The sequence below is a fragment of the Hemiscyllium ocellatum genome, chromosome 24 (genome assembly GCF_020745735.1).
Source record: "Hemiscyllium ocellatum isolate sHemOce1 chromosome 24, sHemOce1.pat.X.cur, whole genome shotgun sequence".
Taxonomy (NCBI): Eukaryota; Metazoa; Chordata; class Chondrichthyes; order Orectolobiformes; family Hemiscylliidae; genus Hemiscyllium; species Hemiscyllium ocellatum.
The window spans coordinates 7283664-7306075 of NC_083424.1; the positions used below are offsets into that span (position 1 = coordinate 7283664).

Consider the following 22412-nt stretch of genomic DNA (forward strand, 5'->3'; position numbering starts at 1 on the left):
ATTCAGGTGTACAGTTTGCATATTTAGCTCAAATCAAATATAGATCCGTAATCCTGACCTCTTCATCACCTTTTTAAAATGGAAAGCTGAAGCAGTTTAACAAAAGTATTGTCAAAGTAGACATAAGACTCTCTCTTCAGGATATGGCTTGTTTCATTTCTGACAAGCTGAGTTGTTTTAAGAGAATCCAACCAGTTGTCAATGAAAAATTGAAGAATCATCCCACAACATTATTGACCTAACACAGTACTTTACCACTGACATCAAGTAATTCATTGTACACCTTTGACATGCATTGCAGGCAATGATGTAGGTCATCACTTTTGTGGTTGTGTTGGTTAGTTTTAAGAGTTGGTACATTTCAAGGGCCTGGTAGTTCAGCCACAGTTGTCTCCATCAGCGAGATACAGCTTTGCCCTTTTTGGGCATCAGTTATGTTCCTTTATGTTGATATGAGAAGTTTGAAAATTTATCCATAGGATAGAATTCTAAGTTAGAATTACTTTAAATTGATTGGATGATTCAGTTCCTGTACATCTGAAGCATTATTAACTTTGTCAAGCATAACATCCTCAAATGGAGCTAGATTACCAGACAGGCCAGCAGGATGGAGAGCTTGGACCAGAGGTTGTCGATCTTCACTCGCTTCTGAGATGACAAAAACTGGTTTTGCCAAGGTTTTTCGATCTGGTTCATTTGCCAGACGTCTGCTTATGGTTGAGTCAGTCTTAAGACTTTTGATGATGTTGTTTGATACACAGCTCTCTGTGAACAACCTTGGCCCTTGATTAGATGGCACTGATTGTGGATCTGGCTGCTGGCATGCATGGTTCTCACAGTTAGTGGTCATGCCCACGTTGTGGTGATGTGCATTTGACCGGTAGCCAAAGCAGGGACTTCCAAACCAGGATTTTCTCAGGTTGGTGCCTGTGAAGACCCTACGATGGCTGTGTGCAGATTGAGTAAGTGGATAAGAAGCAGCACTTCCTGAAGAATCATATATTTGCTCCAACTCTGTTGCCAACCGCATATCAGACACAACTTTCCGCTTGTTCTCAATGTAGCGGTCACTTGGTGAGTTGCCTGTACACTGCATAAATTTTAAAGCATGAAATAAAAGGAAGGGCAATAGTGAAGCAAACTTATGCTATACTCATGATTTTATAAATAGATTTGTATTCCATATTAAACTTGTACTGCACAAAAAATGTTCATCATCCAAGGATAAGCAGATAAGTATAACAAAGATCAGCCAAGTCTCAGTGGGTACAACACTACTCTGCCCATTACCTAATGAGAGACTGGAGTACTCTAGTGTAATAATGAGACAGTGCTGCACTGTCAAAGGTGTTGCATCTGAAATGGAGTTTCCATCCAGCATGGTAGACATAAAAGAACCTATGGCACTATCGTAAAGAATAGAAGAGATTTCTCTCTTCCCAATATTTATCTTTCAACCAATATAATTTAAAATTATTTTAAACACATTATTTGCTAATTATTTAATTGCTCTCTGTGGGAACTTCCCATACACGAGTTGGTTCACATGTTCCCTACTTTATAACACAGCCTTCAAAAAGTATTCCATCGGCTGCAAAGTGTTTGGGGAATCTACTTGCCTTGGATAGAATCAAAGAATGGTTATAGAACACAAAGGTCATTCAGCCCATTAAGTTTGTAATGCTTTCTGAAAAAGCAGATTTTTTAAAAATTGCAGGATGTAGACATCACTGGCTAGGCCAGCACTTATTGTCCATTCCTCAGCTCTTGAGAAAATAGGTGGTTATTTCAATCTGAAATTCTATTAAATTTTCCTTTCCTGCAACCACTTATTCGTATTTGTTGACCTGGTCTTTGCTTCAAATCACTAACGCTACTAATGAATTCACAGCCTCACTGTTCTGTGTAACATGCATTACACATTCTCCTCTAGCCAAGAGGCTAGAGTCAAGTTCCACCTTCTCCAGAGGTGTGCAGTAACATCTCTGAACAGGTTAATTAGGAAATTATCTGCAAATACTACTCGGTCAACGTAAGGACACTTGCACTGCTGCCTCACTAGTGATGTACTCAACTGGACCATAGCTACCGCAAACGATTGCTGGCCCTTTACCCTACCTACAAGGCTTTAATTTCTCCAATTCTATTTGGAGTGAATTACATTCCATGTATATATTTTGCCAAATTTCATCATCTGGCAGATTTCATGATTGAAACAGATCTGACTTTAGGTGTACTCACGCAATTCTCCACCGGTTTTGTAAATGAACTTGTATTTGTCCAGTCACGCCAATCTCTTGACAGTTGTGGCAATGGCCCCAAAACATCATGGACGTTCTGGTCACTCCAGGCGTGCTGCTGGGTTGGGGAGGCTCCTCCACCATCACCTCTTCTAACCAATCGAGGCTTCTCTCCTTCAGAAACCAAGAGATCTGGAGCTAGCCAATCACAGGCCAGAGATGGACTTGTTGGGCTTCTCTTGGGGACCTGTGGTGAAGGGAATTGGAGAGAGTCCAAGCAGGTATATTCCAATGTACAAAAGAGGCCAGCACAGTCTTGTGCATCTACCTTTAATTGCTGAACTTAGAGTCTCCAACAACAATTAGCATTAAGATTATACTTGCATTAAAATGTGGTTAAACATTCAAAGTCTCAGAAATTTGACAGCTTGCCACACCTTGAGCTATTTGCCCAGATTTTAGCAGTCAGCTGTGAAATGAGGCAGATCTTCAACTTCTGGCAATGCAACAATTTTTCACATTATTTGGGATTTTCAGTAACATTAACTTGTTGGGCTGAAGGGCCTGTTTCCACACTGTAGGGAATCTAATCTAATCAAATCAAGTTGTCCAATTGGTCAATCATATTAAAGAGCTCCCACAGGAGCTCTTCCCACCAGGGAGTGAAAGCACTTATAAACAAATTACTTTTGAAAGATCAGGACCGAGATGGAAGGTTACGATAGAAATGAAATATAAACAAACATTATTTATTTTTAAATAATTAAACATTCAGTAATTAATTAATTTAGTAGACATTTATCAGCATTCACAAATCCTTTTTTTCAGGATCAGACAAGCTGTTCAGCGGTGGTTAATATTCAGATCACAAAAATCAATTACGTCTCTTTGTGCAAAGTGTAACAGGGCTTCTAACAGAAATAAGAGCAAAAAAAGGAGACAATGTGAGACGGAAAAGTTTAAAGGAGATGTTAATGCGTGCTATTTTTTTCCAGAGGGTGAGAGGTGATAAAAGCAGGTGCAATAGCAATGTTTAAGAAGCATTAAGACAGAGGCATGAACAGGCCAGGGAATAGAGGCATATAGACCATGTGTATGCAGATGGGATTTGTTTAGAATGACATCTTGGTCAGCAGAGACATGGTGGCTGAAGGGTCTGTTCCTGGGTTGTATTGGTTTTACGTACCTGTGTTCTTACCAAATCTTTTGATTTTGCTGATTTCTGGTTTTGGGAGAGGGCCACAGAATTGCCACTGATAGAGCACTGACTGACAGGTGTATTCCAAAATAACCTTGTAAGAGAAGAGCTAGAGGGCCAGTGAGGTTCAGGAAGGAATTAGTGTGTTTAGAACCTCAGCATGATGAACTCACAGCCACTGATGGTGGTAAAAGTAAATATCAGGATGCAGGAACTACAGAAACACGGACACCTTGAACGTTTAGAACCATAGATCATTACACAGATAGGGAGAGTTAACCAAAGCCAACACAAGCATTTTATTTTCATAAAATGCAGTAAGTGACTACAGCTGGTAATGCAGTTACTCTAAAAATGATGGATACACATTCAGTTGTGACCTTCAAAGAGGGACTGGATAAATGCCACTAAAAAAACTGCAGGGCTACACATAATTGACAGATTAGCAAGACAAATTAAATGACTCTCAGAGAGCATGCACATGAACCAAATGGGCTCCTTCTGCACTGCAATCATTGTGATTCTTTTTCCTCAATACTACCCATCCTTTTTGGAAGATCTCCACATGCCTCAGGAAGTCTCTGGAGCAGTTAAATTTGCCCAGATCAGCAGACTGCAATTTCTGCAGAGGTACACCAACATTATCCCAACTTTGATAGGGATTCATGCTGGCAGCTATGTGCTACTGAGTCTTGGGTGATGGGTTCAGCTTCAGCTTCAATGTTCAGACCAGTGATAATAAGAATTAGGATGCCATGTTGAGGTTGTAAATGACATTGGTGTGGCCTTTCCTGGAGTACTGTGTGCAGTTCTGGTCACCCTGTTATGGGAAAGATATTAAATTGGAAAGGGTTAAGAAAGGATTTGAGAATGTTGCCAGGAATGGAGGACTTGAGTTACAAAAATAGGCTGGAACTTTCTTCATTGGAACATAAGATATTGAGGGGTGACCTTATTGAGGTTTATAAAATCATGAGGGGCATAGATAAGGTGAATAGCAAGGGTCTTTTACCTCAGGTGAGAATGTTAAAGATTAGGGGGCATATTTTTAAGGTGAAGGGAGAAAGTTTTGAAAAGGACTTGAGGCAATTTTTTTTTAAACACAAAGTGGTTCATGTGTGAAATGAATTGCCAGAGGAAGTGGTGGATGCAGGTACAGTCACAACATTTAAAAGATATTTGGATAAGTACATGAATAGGAAAGGTTAAGGGGGATATGGGTCATTGGGACTAGTTTAGTTTGGGAATATGGTCGGTGTGAATTAATTGAACTGAAGGGCCTGTTTCCATGCTGTATGACTCACTCTAGAGACCTCAGTGCAAACTCCAGGCTGACACCATAGTAGTGAGGGTGCGCAACATGCAATTTTTTGGTTGCGATATTAAACCAAGGCTCAACAAGCTTGTTCCAGGTAATCCTAAAAGATCCCAGGGCTAAGTACTGGAAGAGTAGATCAGTACCTTTATGATTCAACTTCACTGGTTCTAAAGTGCTTTGGGATCAAAATACCTACTGACCAAGGACTGCGGTGGTTTGAGAAGGTGCCTCACCATCGCCTTCTCCAGGGCAACTAGAGATGGACAATAAATACTGGCCTAGCCAGTGACGCCCTCATGCCATGAATTAATATTTTTAAAAAGTTAAAAATCATGCAACATCAGGTTATAGTCCAACAGGTTTATTTGGAAGCACTAGTTTTCAGAGTGCTGCTCCATCAGGTGGTTGTGGAGTATAAGATCATAAGACACAGAATTTATAGCAAAAGATTACAGTGTCATGCAACTGAAATGATATATTGAAGAAACCTAGATTGCTGTTAAGGCTTTCATCTTTCAGAATGAATTACCAGTTTTGGTTCATTAGTATGTAAATCCTAGAACTTCTTTTAAGTCACCTTCTCGAGATAACTTAAGGTTTGATAACAATAGGTGATTCTCAGCTCAGACAATGCATTAAAGGTATGAGTTCAGAGTCTGTCTGTATCCTAATCTTGAGTCAGACTGGTTCTTCGCTAGCTTATACCCTAAACATTAAAACAGCCACCCTCTACGGACAAGCCCTGTGCAAACACAGGATCTATTCGGATGAGGAGGAACGTGACGGAGACTTGAAGGTGCTCAAGGAGGCCTTCCTAAGACCAGGGTACAATGCTCAACTCATTGATTGCCAGTTCTGACATGCCACAGCGAGAAACCGTATTTACCCAGGAGCTGAAAAACTACGCCATGTTCTTCGCAGCACCTCACCATGACCTTCCTTATGCCACCACTTCTTGCCTTTAAACAACCGCTAAACCTTATCCAGACCATTGTTCACAGCAAACTGCCCAGCCTTCAGGACAACATCAACCACAACACCATACAACACTGTCACAGCAACCACTGCAAAACATGTCAGAGTGTCAAAGGAAATACCACCATTACATGCAGCATATACGCAACTAGTACTCACGTGGCTTGGCCAATGTTGTCTATCTCATACGTTGCAGGCAAGGATGTCCTGAGACACGGTACATGTTGAGACCAAGAAGACGCTATGACACAGATGAATGGACACCAACAATCACCAGACAGGGATGTTCCCTCACAGTTGTGGGAACACTTCAGTAGTCCGGGACGTTTGGCCTCAGATCTTAGGGTGACCATCTTCCAAGATGGACTTCGGGATACACAACAATGCAGAGCAGCCAAGCAGAAGCTGATAGCCAAGTTCAGAACCCAGAGGATGGCCTCAACCCGGATCTTGGGTTCATGTCACAGTACAGGTGACCCCACTACACTATACACACTCACACACAAGCACGCAGACCCTCTCTCACAGACACGCTTTCTCTCAGACACATACATACGTCTCCCAAACTCACGCACACACCCTCTCACAGGCTTATACTCCATCACACACTCACACACACTTTACTAAGCTCGCACACGTGCAAACACACACACTCTCACGTGCACTCCACTCACACTCTCTCTCTCTCTCTCATGCACGCACACACACTCATATACGTCTATGGGGTGAATTTGTATTTGCAGAATTCTATTTGCAGATACATTCTATTTTGCTCAAAAGATGCACAATTTGCAGGCAGTCAATTCATGTAATAATTTGTAAATTCCACTTTGGAAATAAAACCAATCTGACTCAAGATCGGGATACAGACAGACCCTGACCTCACAACTCTAATGCATTGTCTGAGCTGAGATGTCACCTTAAGTTATCTTGAGAAGATGACTTAAAAGAACTTCTGGGTCACTGCTGTCTCACAGCGCTGGGTTCGATTCCAGCCTTGGGCAACTGTCTGTGTGGAGTTCGTATATTCACCCCGTGTCTGCGTGGTTTTCCTCTGAGTGCTCCGGTTTCCTTCCACTGTCCAAAGATGTGCAGGTTAGGTGAATTGGCCATGCTAAATTGCCCATAGTGTTCAGGGATCTGTAGGTTAGGTGCATTCGTCAGGGGTAATGTAGAGCATTAGGGTAGGGGGAATGGGTCTGGGTGGGTTACTCTTCGGAGGTCGGTTTGGACTTGTTAGGCCAAATGGCTATTTCCATACTGTAGGAATTCTATGACTAATAAAACAGAAATCTGCAACCCATTCTAAAAAGATGAAAGACTTAACAGCAAGCTAGGTTTCTTCAATATAGCATTTCAGTTGCACGACACTGTAATAGAACATAGAAAAGTACAGCACAGAACAGGCCCTTTGGCCTACAGTATTGTGCCAAGCAGTAATCCTAATGTAAAATAAAATAACTTAACCTACACACTCCTCAATTCACTTTGCTATAAATTCTGTGTCTTATGATTTTATACCCCATAACCACCTGATAAAGGAGTAGCACTCTGAAAGCTAGTGCTTCCAATTAAACCTGTTTGACTCTAACCTGGTGTTGTGTAATTTTTAACTTTGTACACTCCGGTCCAACACTCGGTACCTTCACATCATATTTTTAAAAAGAATCTTATCTCAGAGGGTGCAGTTATAACAGAATGGCAATCTCCTAGTTTCAAATGGGAATCCATCACCATTTTGTTTGGGAACTCAGGATCCTTTGCAGCTCACCAACTCAGCTAGACAGAGTTTGCAAACAGATAACGCTGCTTTAAGAGTCTCTAATACTGCTGTTTAGATTATGAGGATGAGGCATTCTATCCTATCAGTCAGATTTTCTCATGAAAGTTTGTACTAAATTTCAGTTCTGAAGAAGGTCATTGTCCATATTTTGTGTTTTTGGCTGACCTGGGTAAAATCAGGTTACCTTCAGTTCACCCGCTCAAAGGGAAATGTTCACCGACAGGGATTTTCCGGTTGGAAAGATTGCTGGCTCCCAAGCTGATTGATTGAAGAAGGAAGGGTATGATGCTCTTCTGAGGGTCAGTGTTGACACGATGGGCCAAATGGCCTGCTTCCAGTCTGTAGGGAATCTATGATTCAATGTAGTGTATAATTGTACCTAATAATTAATAGATGTAGATGATTGTATGGGCCTTTAATTCAAAGGGCACAAAAAATCTCTGGATAAGAAATTAATAAATCCTGCATTTTTCTTCATAATTTAAAAAACAATTAAGACAGAAAATCTGAAAGTTAGGCCCAGAATATTACAGGGCAGCAATGACTCTATCCATGGGTTGAAAAGTCTGCGGCAACCCTCTTGTAGCCATGTCTGGGAGTTTCATTGAGATAGGTAACTGCCTGGATGTCAGATTCCCATCTCTTTAGAGATTCTCATATCAATCTATTCTGGGACATCACTAATTTTGTCTTCCTCTTTGAAGATGCTCCTTAAAAACCTACCTCTGTGACTAAGCTGTTGATCATCTTGTCCGGATTTCTCCTTAACTATCAAATTTTGTGCAATATTTCCTCTCTAAAGCAAGTTACGATGTTTACTATGTCAAAAGCTCTATTTAAATGCATGTTTTTGTTATTGTACTCACAGTAATACAACATTTGGGCAGGAGGTCCTGATCCCAAACTGAAACGCACTGTTAATCTTTGTTTTCCTTCCAGAAAATGAGATAATCCCATCAGCTTACTTGTCTAGACAATTATTACAAACCAAAACATTCACCAGCTGTCATGCCAACATCAGAACCATGCACTTTTGTGTGACTTGATTTGGCACCGTTTAGAGCAACGAACCACACCTCATACTGAATGTAACAAATATTCTTATGAAAATTACAGAATATCTACTCTGTATTATTTTAAAGAATACCAAGTTCCATTATTTAGTGTCTATACATTTTAAAGTACAAAAAGCTATAAAAACCTGTAATATCTGTCACCGAGGAGGCATTGAGGCTTCTGTTAAATTTCACAGAATCTTGTAGAATTGTTACGGTGCAGACGGTGACTATTCAGCCCATCCTGTCTGTACTGGCTCTCTGAGCATCGACATTTACTGAACCGAAGTATAGATTCAAAATTCATGGAGTAGTGAACCATCACTATTGGCAAGATGAGGAAAGGATGTTCCAAAATGTGTGAGCTCCTGAAACTGTGATCCTGGATTAATAATCCAAAGCAGATCAGGGGTTTGAGACACCTCCAGGATTTCAGCACAAATCGTGTTGCAAGACAAGGTCCTATCTGCTCTCTCCAAGGATTTCATTTTTAAAAGCAGTTTTTTAATCGTCCGTTCTTTAGACTTCACCTACTTCTCAAATAATTATTTCACTTCAATTTGATTTATCTTTTACCCATTCTCAAAATATTATAACAGGGTTTAAATGTTCATATTGAACTTTTGCTGAACATCACTGGTTTCAATCAATTTTAAAAAGTGAACTGAATTTTGAAGGGAAATGCGAGACATTTGGGTGGTGGAGCCAGGGAATTCCTAGAGGCATGGCACTCATCCACAGATTCTATCAACAAACACATCGACTTGGACCCAATATACCGGGCCACTGCAGCGGACAGCTGGAACTGACAACCGGAAGCGGCAGAGACAAACCACTACAAATGCCGGAGGAAACATCACAGAAGCGCTTCACAGGAGGCTCCCAAGCACTGAGGATGTCACCTAGACAGGGGACGAAACGTTTCGAACATAAATTCCCAGCTCGGCGAACAGAACCACAACAACGAGCACCCGAGCTACAAATCTTCTCCCAAACTTTCATCAGCTGAAGAGTGAGGAGTGGTTGGAAGTAACTGGATTGCCTTTCAATTAAACTTGAACAGACTCAAAGGCAGCACTGCTGCTACCTGCACTATCCTGTTCTTCCACAAAATACTCAAGATGAATCAGGAACTCAAGAACCTGGACATTAGGAGCTGTGTTCATTATTTAAGGGGTGGAAGACTGCCCTCCTTTGGAGATCTGGGTCAATACATGACTATGGTTCCAAACTGATTTACAGTCAGAGTCATACAGCATGGAAATGGACTCTTCAGTTCAAGTTGATTTTGTAAATGCCCAAGCAAAATCATTCATGCATAACATCGCCTCAATGTGGCCAATTTGTCGACTTGACCATAGACTCCCACACCCAAAGGTTGAATTTAAATAATAGATGAAAGACAATAAATAAATACTGACCTGGGTAGTGGGACATTTAGATTTTAGAAACCTTCACAGACTTTATGAAGGAAGGGCAACTTGGGTGGGGGGGTGGGGGGTGGTGGGTGGAGGACAAGGTAGAGAACTTGAGACAGAAGAACTGCAGCAATTCACCAAGGCTCCTTCAACAACTCCTTCCAAACCAATAGCCTCTACCATCAAGTAGGACAAAGGCAGCAGATATGTGGGGCCACCACCAGCAAGATTGCTCCAAACCAGACTCCATCCCAACTTGATATTATCACTTTTAGAGTCATTTAGCACAGAAACAGACCCTTCAGTTCAACTCGTCTATGCCTATCAGCCATCCCAATCTGACCTAGTCCCATTTGACTGGGTCAAATCTCTAAAATTCCCTCATAACAGTACAATGAGGGATGTGTGCCCCCCAAAGCCTGCAGTGGTTCAAGTAGACAGTTCACCACTGCCTTCCAAAGGGGCAATTTGGGACGGGCAGAAGTGCTAGCCATACCAGTGATGCTTAACATCCCCATAATGAAGGTAAAAATATAGCCCAAGAAAGGTGGTTTGAAAACAAAGAGTGTTAAGTTCAGTATTTCATAAGCTGATGATTCAACTTCTATCCTCCATCCAATATCTTCAAAGTACCTTTGTTTTAAAGCTGGAGAAGTGTAAGTTGCGCAGGCTGAGACCAGTCGAAATCACAAAGATCTCATCGCTCCCAGTCTCTGTCACTGCTGACTCACTGGAGGCCACTTCCATTTCAGTGCGGTTTGAATTACCTGCAACAACTCAGAGTGGGAATTACAGAGAACTCGTAACAAGCCAAAACCACTTCATTAACACAGAACATTTTTGCTACAGCTGAGCTTTAAAACAACTCTTTAAACTCTTAAAAGTCTCAAGCCTGTGGTTTCAAATTTAAGCAAACAATTTGAAATCTTTAGTGAGTTTCATAGAAGCTGTTTCAGCATTTCTCTACAAAAGTTTAAAATTTCCGTTAGAAATATTATTTATTCCTGAATTCACAGTCACATAAACTTGAATTCCTCTTTTAAGCATGGAAATTCCTGAATGTTGGGAACATCACTTTTTCCAGGTGACTTGAACAAACATGGTGAACACCTCCTGCACTCAATGGTAAAAAGATTATTTTGAATAAGTGGCAGTAACATTCATTTGGACTCATGGTTCAGCTGTCACTATTGAAAAAAGGAACTTCCTTGCCTCCTCCTGTGTTGTAACCAGATCTCAAGTACTTTCAAACAGATCTCCACACATACTAACCCATTCCTCCAAGACCAATGCTGTGATTGTTGTTTTCATTTTCTAACGAGACCTCCTGGTTTGACCTGTTAGACACGAGCTGCATTTCCCCAATATCAACTGCAGAATTCTGGATCCCGTTCTAAAAAAATGAGAAAAATGAGAAAAAGCAACAACTCAGTTTTGGATAAACATTCCTTTGCAGCTGTGGAATCCTCATATAGAAGGTCACTGATGCAACGCAGTAACTCAAAACCTTCCAAATCCATGACCACTACCAACTGGAAGGACTAGGGCAACAGATACATGGGAGCACCAGCCCCTGCAAGTCTCCCTCCGAGCCACTCCCCATCCTGACTTGGGAATATCACCATTGTTTTAGGGTCTCTGGATCAAAATCATGAAACTCCCTCCCTAAGGGCATTGTGCAACTACTTTCAGTACATGGACTGCTGTGATTCAAAGAGGCAGCTGACTACCACCTTCTCAGGGGCAACTAGGGATTGGCAATAAATGCTGAACCAGTCAACACAGCTGTGAATTGGGAATGCATACTAGAAACAAGAAACAAGGCCTGTTTGAATAATTCAATTGAGCTTCAGTAGAAAGTCAATGGTTTCTTTGTTCTTTCCCTTTCAGAATGGACCAGTTCCCAAATCGGAGGGTAACATGCTCCCTTTTTGAACGGATTATAACCATTGTTGGCAATATAGACACTGGGTCTTACAGTCAAAACCTGGACAAGGAAGCTAGCTGGGACTGGGAGGCCAGACCGACAGGTCCAGACTTGCTGATGCTTTTAACTGGCTCTTCTCAACTGCGATCTCAATCATCTGAACCTCTGGTCGGGTAGAAAAGGAGTTGTTTTTTAAACAGTATCTTTAGTGATTACCAGATATCCCAAAAGCTTACAATGAAGTATAGTCTGTTTAGATATAATGTGATAGCTCTGTTCCTGTGCAATCTAGCATCATAAGAAAATCACGTAATAGCCATGCCATGTATACCAAGAGGACCAGACTCGTGTTATCACCACTACAGGTAAGGAAAGCTAATCTTTTACAAATGACTGTCTAAATTTTCAATTGTGGTAAAGCCAATTCATGTTGAAATGTGCATTAACAGCAGAACTGACCGTACCTGAAGTGTTGCTTCCATTGCAATTTAGGAAATGTGGCAATTAATTGGTGCACAGCAATCTCCCATGAACAGAAACTTGATCATGGGCAGACAACCTACTTTCTATGAGATTCTGATTGTGGGATAAATATTGGCCAGGACTGTTGTTGTTCTTCAATGTAGTGCCATAGAAAAATTGTTCACACCTGCAAGAGGTTATCATCTCATCCAGAAATGCAGCGCCCCATCAGCACTACACGGAAGGGTCAGCCTGAAATTTCTGAGTAAGATTTGAACCCATGACCTTGCAATTCCATCAAGTGGCGGCGAGGGCCTGTGAGGAAAAGGGCAGCAACAACATTAACTCTGTGGAGGATTGCTGTCTTTGGTGAAGGAAAAGAAAGGAGAGACACCGAGAGAGAGAGCGAGAGAGAGAGAGAGAGAGCGAGAGACAGAGTGAGAGACAGAGACAGAGCGAGAGACAGAGACAGAGAGAGACACAGAAGAAAACAGCAGAGGAGCGGTCATTTCCATCCCTTATGTATAAAAAGGTAGTGGAAACCCAGATTGAGGCCTTGAAATAATTGACCTGGAATTAAAGATAGAATCTCCTGGAAATAACAGCAAGGAAATCTGGAGAGAAAAATAAAAATGATCATGAAAGGAGATTTTGGTATTTAACTGTTGATTTATCACTCAAACATTAGCCATAAACATATTGGTATTGGAAAAAATGACCAATTACTGGAGGTGGGAGATATGATGATGAGATCACAAAGAACATGGCAGTTTCATACCTGGGCTAATTGTGCCAGTGGAGATGTGATGCAATGTTTTGTTGTTGCTGGTATCTTGGAGTAAGTGGTAGGAGGTCAAAGTGTCAAATAGTTAAACAAGAAGAGGATGAAAACATTATTCTCTACTGCACGTTTTGCTAAGGTTTGCAGCTCGGACCATTAAATTAATGAGAATTTAGATTATCCGCTCTGTTCATGGACGGTAAGGTTTTGTGGAGTTCTCATCAGTAGCAGGTGGTGAAGAACAAACAGCGCCAGATTTTATTGCTAGTAAGTGAAACGCTCCACCATCAGCATGAACACAAAATACTCCTGGTGCTGGTAATCTTCACAACCCTGTTCCTGATTTGGTTTCACATCTGTCCCTGTTTGTAGAAAAGCAGCGGAGATGTGCTGGAATCGCCAGGTGGGTTGGCGGGGGGGGGGGTTCCTATTGCTAATGTGCCCAGTGGCATGCATCTGTATCCCTTCTACTCCTCTAACTTTGCCTGTCACACTCCTGGGATACTGGAGGCTCTGCTGCTTTGGCTGATTTCCTTCTGCTATGATCATTTACAACTCTACAAGTCTCATTCTCTGTGCCGTACTCGGAGAAAGTGAGGATTGCTGATACTGGAGCTCAGAGTTCAGTGTGTAGTGCTAAAAAAGCACAGCAGGTCAGGCAGCATCCAAGGAGCAGAAGAATTGACGGTTCAGGCATAAGCCCTTCATCAGGAATGAAGCTTGTGGGTCAGGGCTGAGAAATAAATGAGAGGGGGCTGGGGTTCAGGGACAGGTAGCTGGGAAAGCAATAAATGGATGAAGGAGAGAGAGAAAGAGATAGGTCAGAGGAGAGAGTGATGAACAGGTCTGGAGGGCAGTGCTGAGTTGGAGGCTTGGGACTAGGATAATGTGGGGCAGGGGAAATGAGGAAGCTGTTGAAATCCACATTTATCCCGTATGGTTGCAGGATCCCAAGGCAGAATATGAGGCTTTCCACCTCCAGGTGTTGGGTGGTAACAGTTTGGCGATGGAAGTGGCCCAGGACCTGCATGTCCTTGACACAGTGGGAGGAGGAGTTGAAGTGTTCAGCCATAGGGCGGTGGGGTTGGTGGGTGCGGGTATCCCAGAGATGTTCCCTGAAACAATCCGTAAAAAGCTGTCCTGTCTCCCTGATGTAGAGGAGTTCACTCGCTGTCACCAATCCTCCTTTACAGGCTAAGGGTCTGTATTATTATCAATGATAGAGAATAAAGACTCTCCAGTGGGTAACAAGAAGTACTTGTCTTACAAAAAGAAAGTATGTAATTTATGGCATTAAAGCAATAGAAACAAACAATATTAACTAGTTTGGCATAACTATAATCATCAGCAGCCATAGAAGACACATCTGTATCTGTCAGGATCCTGTGCAAGAATAAAAAGTGAGGTCTGCAGATGCTGGAGATCAGAGCTGAAAGTGTGTTGCTGGTTAAAGCGCAGCAGGTCAGGCAGCATCCAAGGAACAGGAAATTTGACATTTCGGGCATAAGCCCTTCATCAGGATGAAGGGCTTGTGCCTGAAACGTCGAATTTCCTGTTTCTTGGATGCTGCCTGACCTGCTGCGCTTTAACCAGCAACACATTTTCAGCCCTTTGCAAGAATATCCAACTCTCCACCCAGAAACTGCTCTATCAGCAGATTGGATGGAGCAACTTCAACAGTAACTCTTTCCAAATGATGACCTCATAATAGCCATTCAGCCCATGAGACTGCACCATTATCACAAATTAATCCAGTTGATTACTCTTCCAACTCTTTCCCCCGAACCAATCAATGTTCTCTCCTTCAAATATTTATCCAACTCCTTTCTGAAAACTATAATTTTATCTGTATCCACCACCACATTATCACGCAGCAGATTCCAAATCCGAAATATTTGTTGCGAGAACATGTTTTCTCCCTTCATATCACTAATAGAACAGAAATAAACATTAACTTTTTTTTAAAAAAAAGGCCATTTATAAAATCAGACCAATACCTTAAATTAAACATTACCTCTCGACTTCTTGAGCAATGGGAATGACTTCCTTTACAATGAGCCTTTTTCCTGAACGAAAAATACAAAACTTTGGTTTAGTCAATTAGCTCAAAAGGGAAAACTGAAATCTGCAGGAAAACATAGACTCAGCTCTTTGACAAAGACAGAATTATGAACTATGTTTGTATAGCACCATAAACAAATCTAGAAGATTTGGAAATACATCACTGTTCCTGCAGTGTTGCTGGTCAAGTTCCTGAAACTCCCTCTCAAGGGTCAACCAACACCACATGAATTGCAGTGGTTCAAGAAGGCAGTGTCAAGAGCGTGGTGCTGGAAAAGCACAGCAGGTCAGGCAGCATCCTAGGAGCAGGAGAATCGATGTTTCGGGCAAAAGCCTGAAGGCAGCTCACCACCGGCTTCTCAATAAATGCTGGCTACAAATTCTCAAGACAGTATTTTAGAGCCAATAAAGAATGTAGTCACAATTGTGCCAGACACTCTGCACATAGCAAGATTCAACTCATAGCAATGAAGTAAAGAACAAATGGTGTGATTTTTTTTAGGTACTGATCAAGGGTTATCTGGCGAATCGGCAGAATTCCAGTCTAATTTAATGTCTCATTTGAAAGTTGGCACCTCCAACAGAGTGGTACTAGAAGGGTCAAGTCAGGTGAACAATTGGTGTTAACTTTTCCCACTGCGAATTCAGACGGCCTGGCCTCCTCTCCACAGACAGTTCAATCCATTTTCTTCAAAGAGAATGCTCTGTAAAATATTTATCTGCCTCTTGTGCTGTTCTGTAAGCCTGGTATCCATGGCCCAGACTATTAATTATACCTTTTTTTTGGCTCTTGCTTCTTTTTGAACAGAACTTTGTGTCAAACAAGGGAGACGGTTTTAGTGACTTGGTTCAGTTCAATATATTTTCTCTCTGAATCAGTGCTTAGCCATTTGCTTCATTGTACCTTCTCAGCCTGTGGAAGAGGGACATTACATGTTGCTCTGATTTTACCTTCAACCAATCTTGGGTACTTTAAATTTGAACTAATCCAATGCCAATGGAAGGAATTAAAACCAAAAGAAAAAATATTTTGGAAATATACAGTAGGTCGATGAGCATTTGGAAGAGGAAAGTTGGGATGAAATGTCAGATTTGTTCCTCTAGCTTCATGATTATATTATTTTGGGAGCTTTCCAGATCTTTATCTTACAGGTAGTCCATTAATATGAGTCTATCAACAGACTGTACTGTCGTCATTAATAACACCAACATTTCTACAATTAAACCAAGTGACAGGAACTCTCTACACCCCGGAAAGTCTGTGACATAATGCTGGCTCAGACACTCCAGGTTCAAGTCCCACTTCAGGACTTTAAGGCAATGGTTGGTGTATCACAACATGGTCAAACAGTTCAACTATCAGCCTGTTTGGCAGGCACTGGACGTGTAGGAGGGTTTCCTCATCAGCCACTTTAAAAAAAGGCACAGGTTCTCACAATCATCACTCAGACAACCATACACCCGAGAAGCTTTTCTGTCCAGCTTACCAAGCTGTTTGTTCAAGAAATGGTCAACAAACAAATGACAGACTCAGCAAAAACCTGGGGTTCTTTCAGGAAAATTTGGCTTTCGCCAAATGAGCAGATGGCCAGTCAATGTCATTGGAACAGCATGTGGCAATGATACCAACAGGTTAGAACTGTTCATAGCCCAGGATTAGAAATGGAGAAAGTTTATAGCACACACTGAGTCAATTTGGTTCTTCCTGCCTATTGATCTTTTTAATAAGACCATAATAACAGAGGCAAACAATATCAAGTCTGGAAACCTGCTGCTAACTGAATGATGATCATGTGAACAGTGCTGATTATCTCAAACACACATCTGGTTCACTAGTGCTTGTAGGGGAAGGAAATCTGCCATCCTTACCTGGTCTGGCCTACAAGAGACCAACAGCAGTTGATTGCTAACTGACCCATGAACAAAAGGGATGGGCAAAAATACTAGCCTGGCCCAGTGACGCTGACACCCAATGACAAATTAAAACAAGATGATAAGATAAATATAGGTAAATCCCAGCTGGTGGTGGAAGATGTTAATGGACCCAGCTTTGTTCACAGAACATGCAACGTCCCTCTGACTCAGAGTTCCCAGGGCTGCAGATTATTCCACAGAGAATCCCTGACATTAACTGGTCGGTGGAAAAGGCAACTTGGTGGCCAGCCAGCAGGGGGCAGTGATGGGAAGGCAGATTAACCTCTGTGATCAGCCTGAGGATGACCTCTTCAATCCCTTCCTTACTCTGGAGGTGACCTTATTGAAGCATAGTAAATTCTTAAGGGATTTGACAGGGTAGATGTGGAAAGCTGACTTCCCTTGTGAAAATATCTAGGACCAGAGGGTATCACCTCAGAATGAGGGGCTGTACATTTAAGATAGAGATGAGAAGGAATGAGGGCTGTTGAGGCTGGGTTATTAAATATATTCAAGGCTGAGATAGACTGATTTTTAAATCGGTAAGGAAATTGAGGATAATAAAGGTAGAAAAGTGGAGTTGAGCATGATCAGATTAGTTGTAAACTCATTAAATCTTTGATGGAGCAGATTTGATGGGTCAGATGCCTTACTTCTGCTCCTACACTTTATGGTTTTATGAACAGTGGAACAGACTCACAAATGTAGAGTTGCCACACATTCCTGCCCAACACTACTGCAAATGGTGTACTGGACATTGCTCAGTGAGCCGGGAAGTTTGCTTGTGTGACTACAGTGAACTGTAGTCCTGCAGATTTTCCCATCACTGAACAGAGAGCCCTGTGGCACACCCACAGATTGGGAATGTGAGGAAATCTCTTTGAGGGACTGTAGTTGCGTAAACCATCTGCCCATCGACCCACTGCCATTGGTGGTCTGTTTTCCATACATTCCCAAAGGCGTTCAATCTTTCTGGTGATCAGGGATTCCATTTCATCTCCTTTTAATTCTTTGCCCAACTGGCTTTTCTTGGTAGAGGACCAGACTGAGATCATGTTGGTGGTATTTTGGATCATGGAACTTGTCCTTATCCAACATTTGTTCATTTGCAGCAGGGTGACAGGCTCAATCAAAAGCAAGGACATCAGAGAGGTTTCCTCTGCATTTTAACTGTCTCATGTGCACTGCTGCCCAACTGAAAATCAACTAAATGCTCACATGGGGACGGGGCCAGACATTTCAATCATTGGATAAACTTCTCAGCTATCTGCCATTTCTTCCTTGGTGTTAAACTGGATACGAAGTATTGCAAAGCAATCTGAATTGGAGAACTGTGTGGGAGGTCTCTCTCATAGAACATGACAAATTGATTTGAGTTTTTAAAATGCATCGCAAGTGCTGCTGCATTATCCCTTGAATAACACAATTAGCCCCCGTGGGCTCCTCCTACTGCATTATTATCCCAGCAACAAACAGTTCCAGTTAAGCAATGACCCATAACAAAAGCTCTTGTGCTGAATTTAATCACTACCTTGTTCACTGTAATTCCATGAGGGAGCACCTTTCTTTCACAATGGGAAACCAGAGAGCCGATCTCTGCACAAAGTACTGTACTCATTCTACACCAAAGGAAGACATGCCTTTATATGGTACCATTTACATTCTCAAAAGAACTTTTGGGCATGTTACACTAATAAGCAACTTTGTTTTGCTTTTTTTTTTAAGTGTTTTAGGAAACATTGCATCTATTGTGAATACTGCAAGCTCTCATAAAGAGCAATACAACAATAACCAGATAACAATCAGCTTCAGTGATATTAGTTGAACCATAAACATTGGTCCACACAAGTACACAGAGACTAATGCATTTGGAGATGGAGCTCCCATGCTAGATACAAAACTTCAATGACAGATAAGAAGGCACAAGCATCCAATAAAATTATATTTCACCCAGAAACCCTATTAACGCTTGGATCAAAGGAATGTTATTGTTCAAAAAGACTGAAATACTCTACATTTTATTTCTTTATAGGATGAAGGCATTGCCGACATTAAACATTTATTGCCCATCCTCTACTGGTACATTCCCTCTGATATATTTTCTTCTGAAAGCACCTCTGAGGTCCATATGCAGCAGTGACTTCTGGAACTGGAAGTGAATGTGAGGAACAACGTGGGCATGCTGAACACAGACCCTCAGAGTGGCTGCATGTTGCTCAACAGTCCTCTAGGTGGTGGTGGTGAGCTGCCTTATTGAGCTATGTGGTCCACATGGAGTCCACAGATCTGTTAGAGAGGGAATCCCAGGGATTTCCACCCAGTGACTGGGAGAGAATGACAATGTAGCTCCAGGCTAGTCAGGCAATGAGAGACACGGCGGGGGGGAATCTTTCCTCTAGGTAAGAGAAGGCTCTTAGCAGTTTTCTTATGGTTATGAAAGGGTTCAGTTAGGTGTCATGCAATAACCCCATTAAAAGTAGAGTTGTATTAGGCACATCGGAAAATGGTTGTGGTTGTTGGTGGTCAGTCATCAGCTCCAGGACATCTCTGCAGAAGTTCTTCAGGTTAGTGTCATAGGCCCAACCATCATCAGCTGCTTCATTAATGACCTTCCCTCCATCATAACGTCAGAACTGGGGATGTTCACCAATAATTGCATAACGTTCAGCACCATTTGAGACTCCTCACTGAACACTCCACTACCAACATCATAGGGATTCCATTGAGCAGAAACTGAATTGGACCAGCTGTATAAATACTGTGTCTACAAAGGAAGGTCAGTAGAGTTATAGAGATGTATAGCACGGAAATAGATCCTATGGTCCAACCCATCCATGCTGAACAGAAATCCCAACCCAATCTAGTTCCACCTGCTATCACCTGGCCCATATCCTCCAAACCCTTCCTATTCATATACCCATCTAAATGCCTTTTAAATGTTGCAATTGTATTGACCTCCACCACTTACTCCAGCAGCTCATTTCATACATGTACCACCCTCTGTGTGAAAATGTTGCCCCATAGGTCCCTTTTATATCTTTCCTCTCTCACCCTAAACCTATGTCCTCTAGTTCTGGACTCCCTCATCTCAGGGAAAGGACCTTGTCTATTTAACCTATCCATGCCCCTCGAATTTCTAAACCTCTATAAGGTCACCCCTCAGCCTCCAACACTCCAGTGAAAACAGCCCCAGCCTGTTCAGCCTCTCCCTAAAGCTCAAATCCTCCAACCCTGGCAACATCCTTGTAAATCTTTTCTGAAGCCTTTCAAGTTTCACAACATCTTTCCAATAGGAAGGAGACCAGAATTGCATGCAATATTCCAACAGTGGTCTAGAGAAGAAGGTTACCTCAGATTACAACAGGATCTTGATCAGATGGGCCAATGGGCTGAGAAGTGACAGATGGTGTTTAATTCAGATAAATGAGAGGTTCTGCATTTTGGGAAAGCAAATCAGAGCAGGACTTATGCACTTAATGGTAAGGTCCTAGGGAGCGTTGCTGAACAAAGAGACCTTGGAGTGCAGGTTCATAGCTCCTTGAAAGTGGAATTGCAGGTAGATAGGATAGTGAAGGAGGCATTTGGTATGCTTTCCTTTATTGGTCAGAGTATTAAGTACAGGAGTTGGGAGGTCAAGTTGCAGCTTACAGAACATTGGTAGCTAGGAGTACTGCAGCAAGTAATGCATCTCCAATACGAGGCACAACTCATCTGATGGAATACCTGCCTGGATGAGTGCTGCTCCAACAGCATTTGAAACGCATGTCACAATCCAGAACAAAGCAGTTGTCTGATCATCAAAACCATCTTCAATATTCACTCCTTCCAACACTATTTGGTAGCAGCAGTGTGGACTACCTACAAGATGCACCTCAGCAACTCACCAAGGCGTCTTCGACAGCAGTTTCCAAACTCACCCTAATGCAGTACTGAGGGGATGATGGTCTGTCAGAGAAATTAAACCAAGTCTACCATCTCAAGAAGATGTACAATACTCCCATGGCATTATTCCAAAGAGGAGAAGGTGTTTTCTCCCTGATCTCTTGGCCACTATTCATTCCTCAGTTAGCATCATGAAAAGCAGATGATCCCCTCATTATCACATTGGGCTGTTTCTGGGACCATGTTGTATTTCCTATGTTACAAAAGCAATCACAAGTTAGAAATATTTATTGGCTGTGAAGTGTTTTGGAATGCTGTAGGGCTCTGAAAGAATAATCTAAGTCTTTCATTCTCACATTTTAATTTAAGAGGAAGATGGGCAGGAAAAAACAAAATCAAACTAGTCATTCTAGTCAGTCTCACTGTTATAGACCAGACCAAAGCCCCTCAAAGTATATTAAGAAAATAGTGTAGACCCCAACGTTTTCTCATTTTAAGGTATAAGGCATTGTATTCCAGATGCAGTTCAGTTGGTCAAACTACTCAACATTAAGCGCAACACTATTTTTACACCAGAGGTAAAATACAGACAAAATAAAAAGAATTAGCTTGACTGTAACTATTGGCATGCTTAACAAAATAATATATATAGTCTATGATTAGCTAATGGTTCCAATATAGTAACATGCCATAAACACACCCTTGGCAAAGGGAAATTCAGTAAAATAGATTGTCTAACATGCAATTCCAGCAGCAGGAAAAGGACCCCAGCTTTTAGCTATAACAGAGAGAAGAATAGAAATTTCCAGATCCAGCTTCAAGACCCCAGCAACTGCTGAGAGCTAAAACTAAAAACTTAGGTCTGTGGGTGGGATCAATCTCCCATTTAGGCAACTTCTATTGTTCCAACTTAAAAAAGCACAATGTCTCACAAGCTGTTTACTTTCTTGGTTTTGAGATGACAACCACATGGTACCTCTGTTTCAACTTTTCCTCATTAAAAAAAAGGACAAATTACACCTCATTAAGCCAAAAATATTATCAAGCCAAAAATATTATCAAGCCATATAACACTAACCCAAAATTGCTCTGGCCCATCTCTATACTGGCTCGGTGACTCAGTCCCCGGAATTTTGCATGTTCTCTCCCGTTGTGAATCATAATTCTGACACTCCATCCAGAGGCCAAAGCAATGTGATCTCTTAAAACAGGGCAAAGGAACAGACTAAGTAGGGCAGTCTTCTGTGAGGAATCCCCATGTACAGACAAGGGGAGGAGGCAGTCTTGTGGCACAAGGGGTAGAGGGACCCTTATCTCTGGGCCTGAAATTCTAGATTCAAGATCTGTGCTGAGACTTGTTGGCCACTGAAAGTGATGATTAGACTATAACATTTTTCC

General features: G+C 41.8%; 1 protein-coding gene across 2 annotated transcripts in view; it reads right to left on the bottom strand.

The window, feature by feature from the left end:
* Nucleotides 1-228: 228 nt before the first annotated feature.
* si:dkey-112e17.1 (uncharacterized) overlaps nucleotides 229-22412 on the bottom strand; it is a 28630-nt gene continuing 6446 nt past the window's right edge. Inside the window, exons 2-6 of one of the 2 annotated variants that reach the window (XM_060843906.1) lie at nucleotides 15172-15223; nucleotides 11260-11380; nucleotides 10621-10754; nucleotides 2242-2487; nucleotides 229-1090 (exon numbers count right to left, since the gene is read on the bottom strand). In XM_060843906.1, coding sequence (XP_060699889.1) covers nucleotides 500-1090; nucleotides 2242-2487; nucleotides 10621-10754; nucleotides 11260-11380; nucleotides 15172-15223 — 1144 coding nt within the window. In that variant the 3' untranslated portion in view covers nucleotides 229-499. Of the gene's footprint in view, nucleotides 1091-2241; nucleotides 2488-10620; nucleotides 10764-11259; nucleotides 11381-15171; nucleotides 15224-22412 lie in introns of both variants that reach the window. The other variant, XM_060843905.1, reaches the window with a different exon arrangement.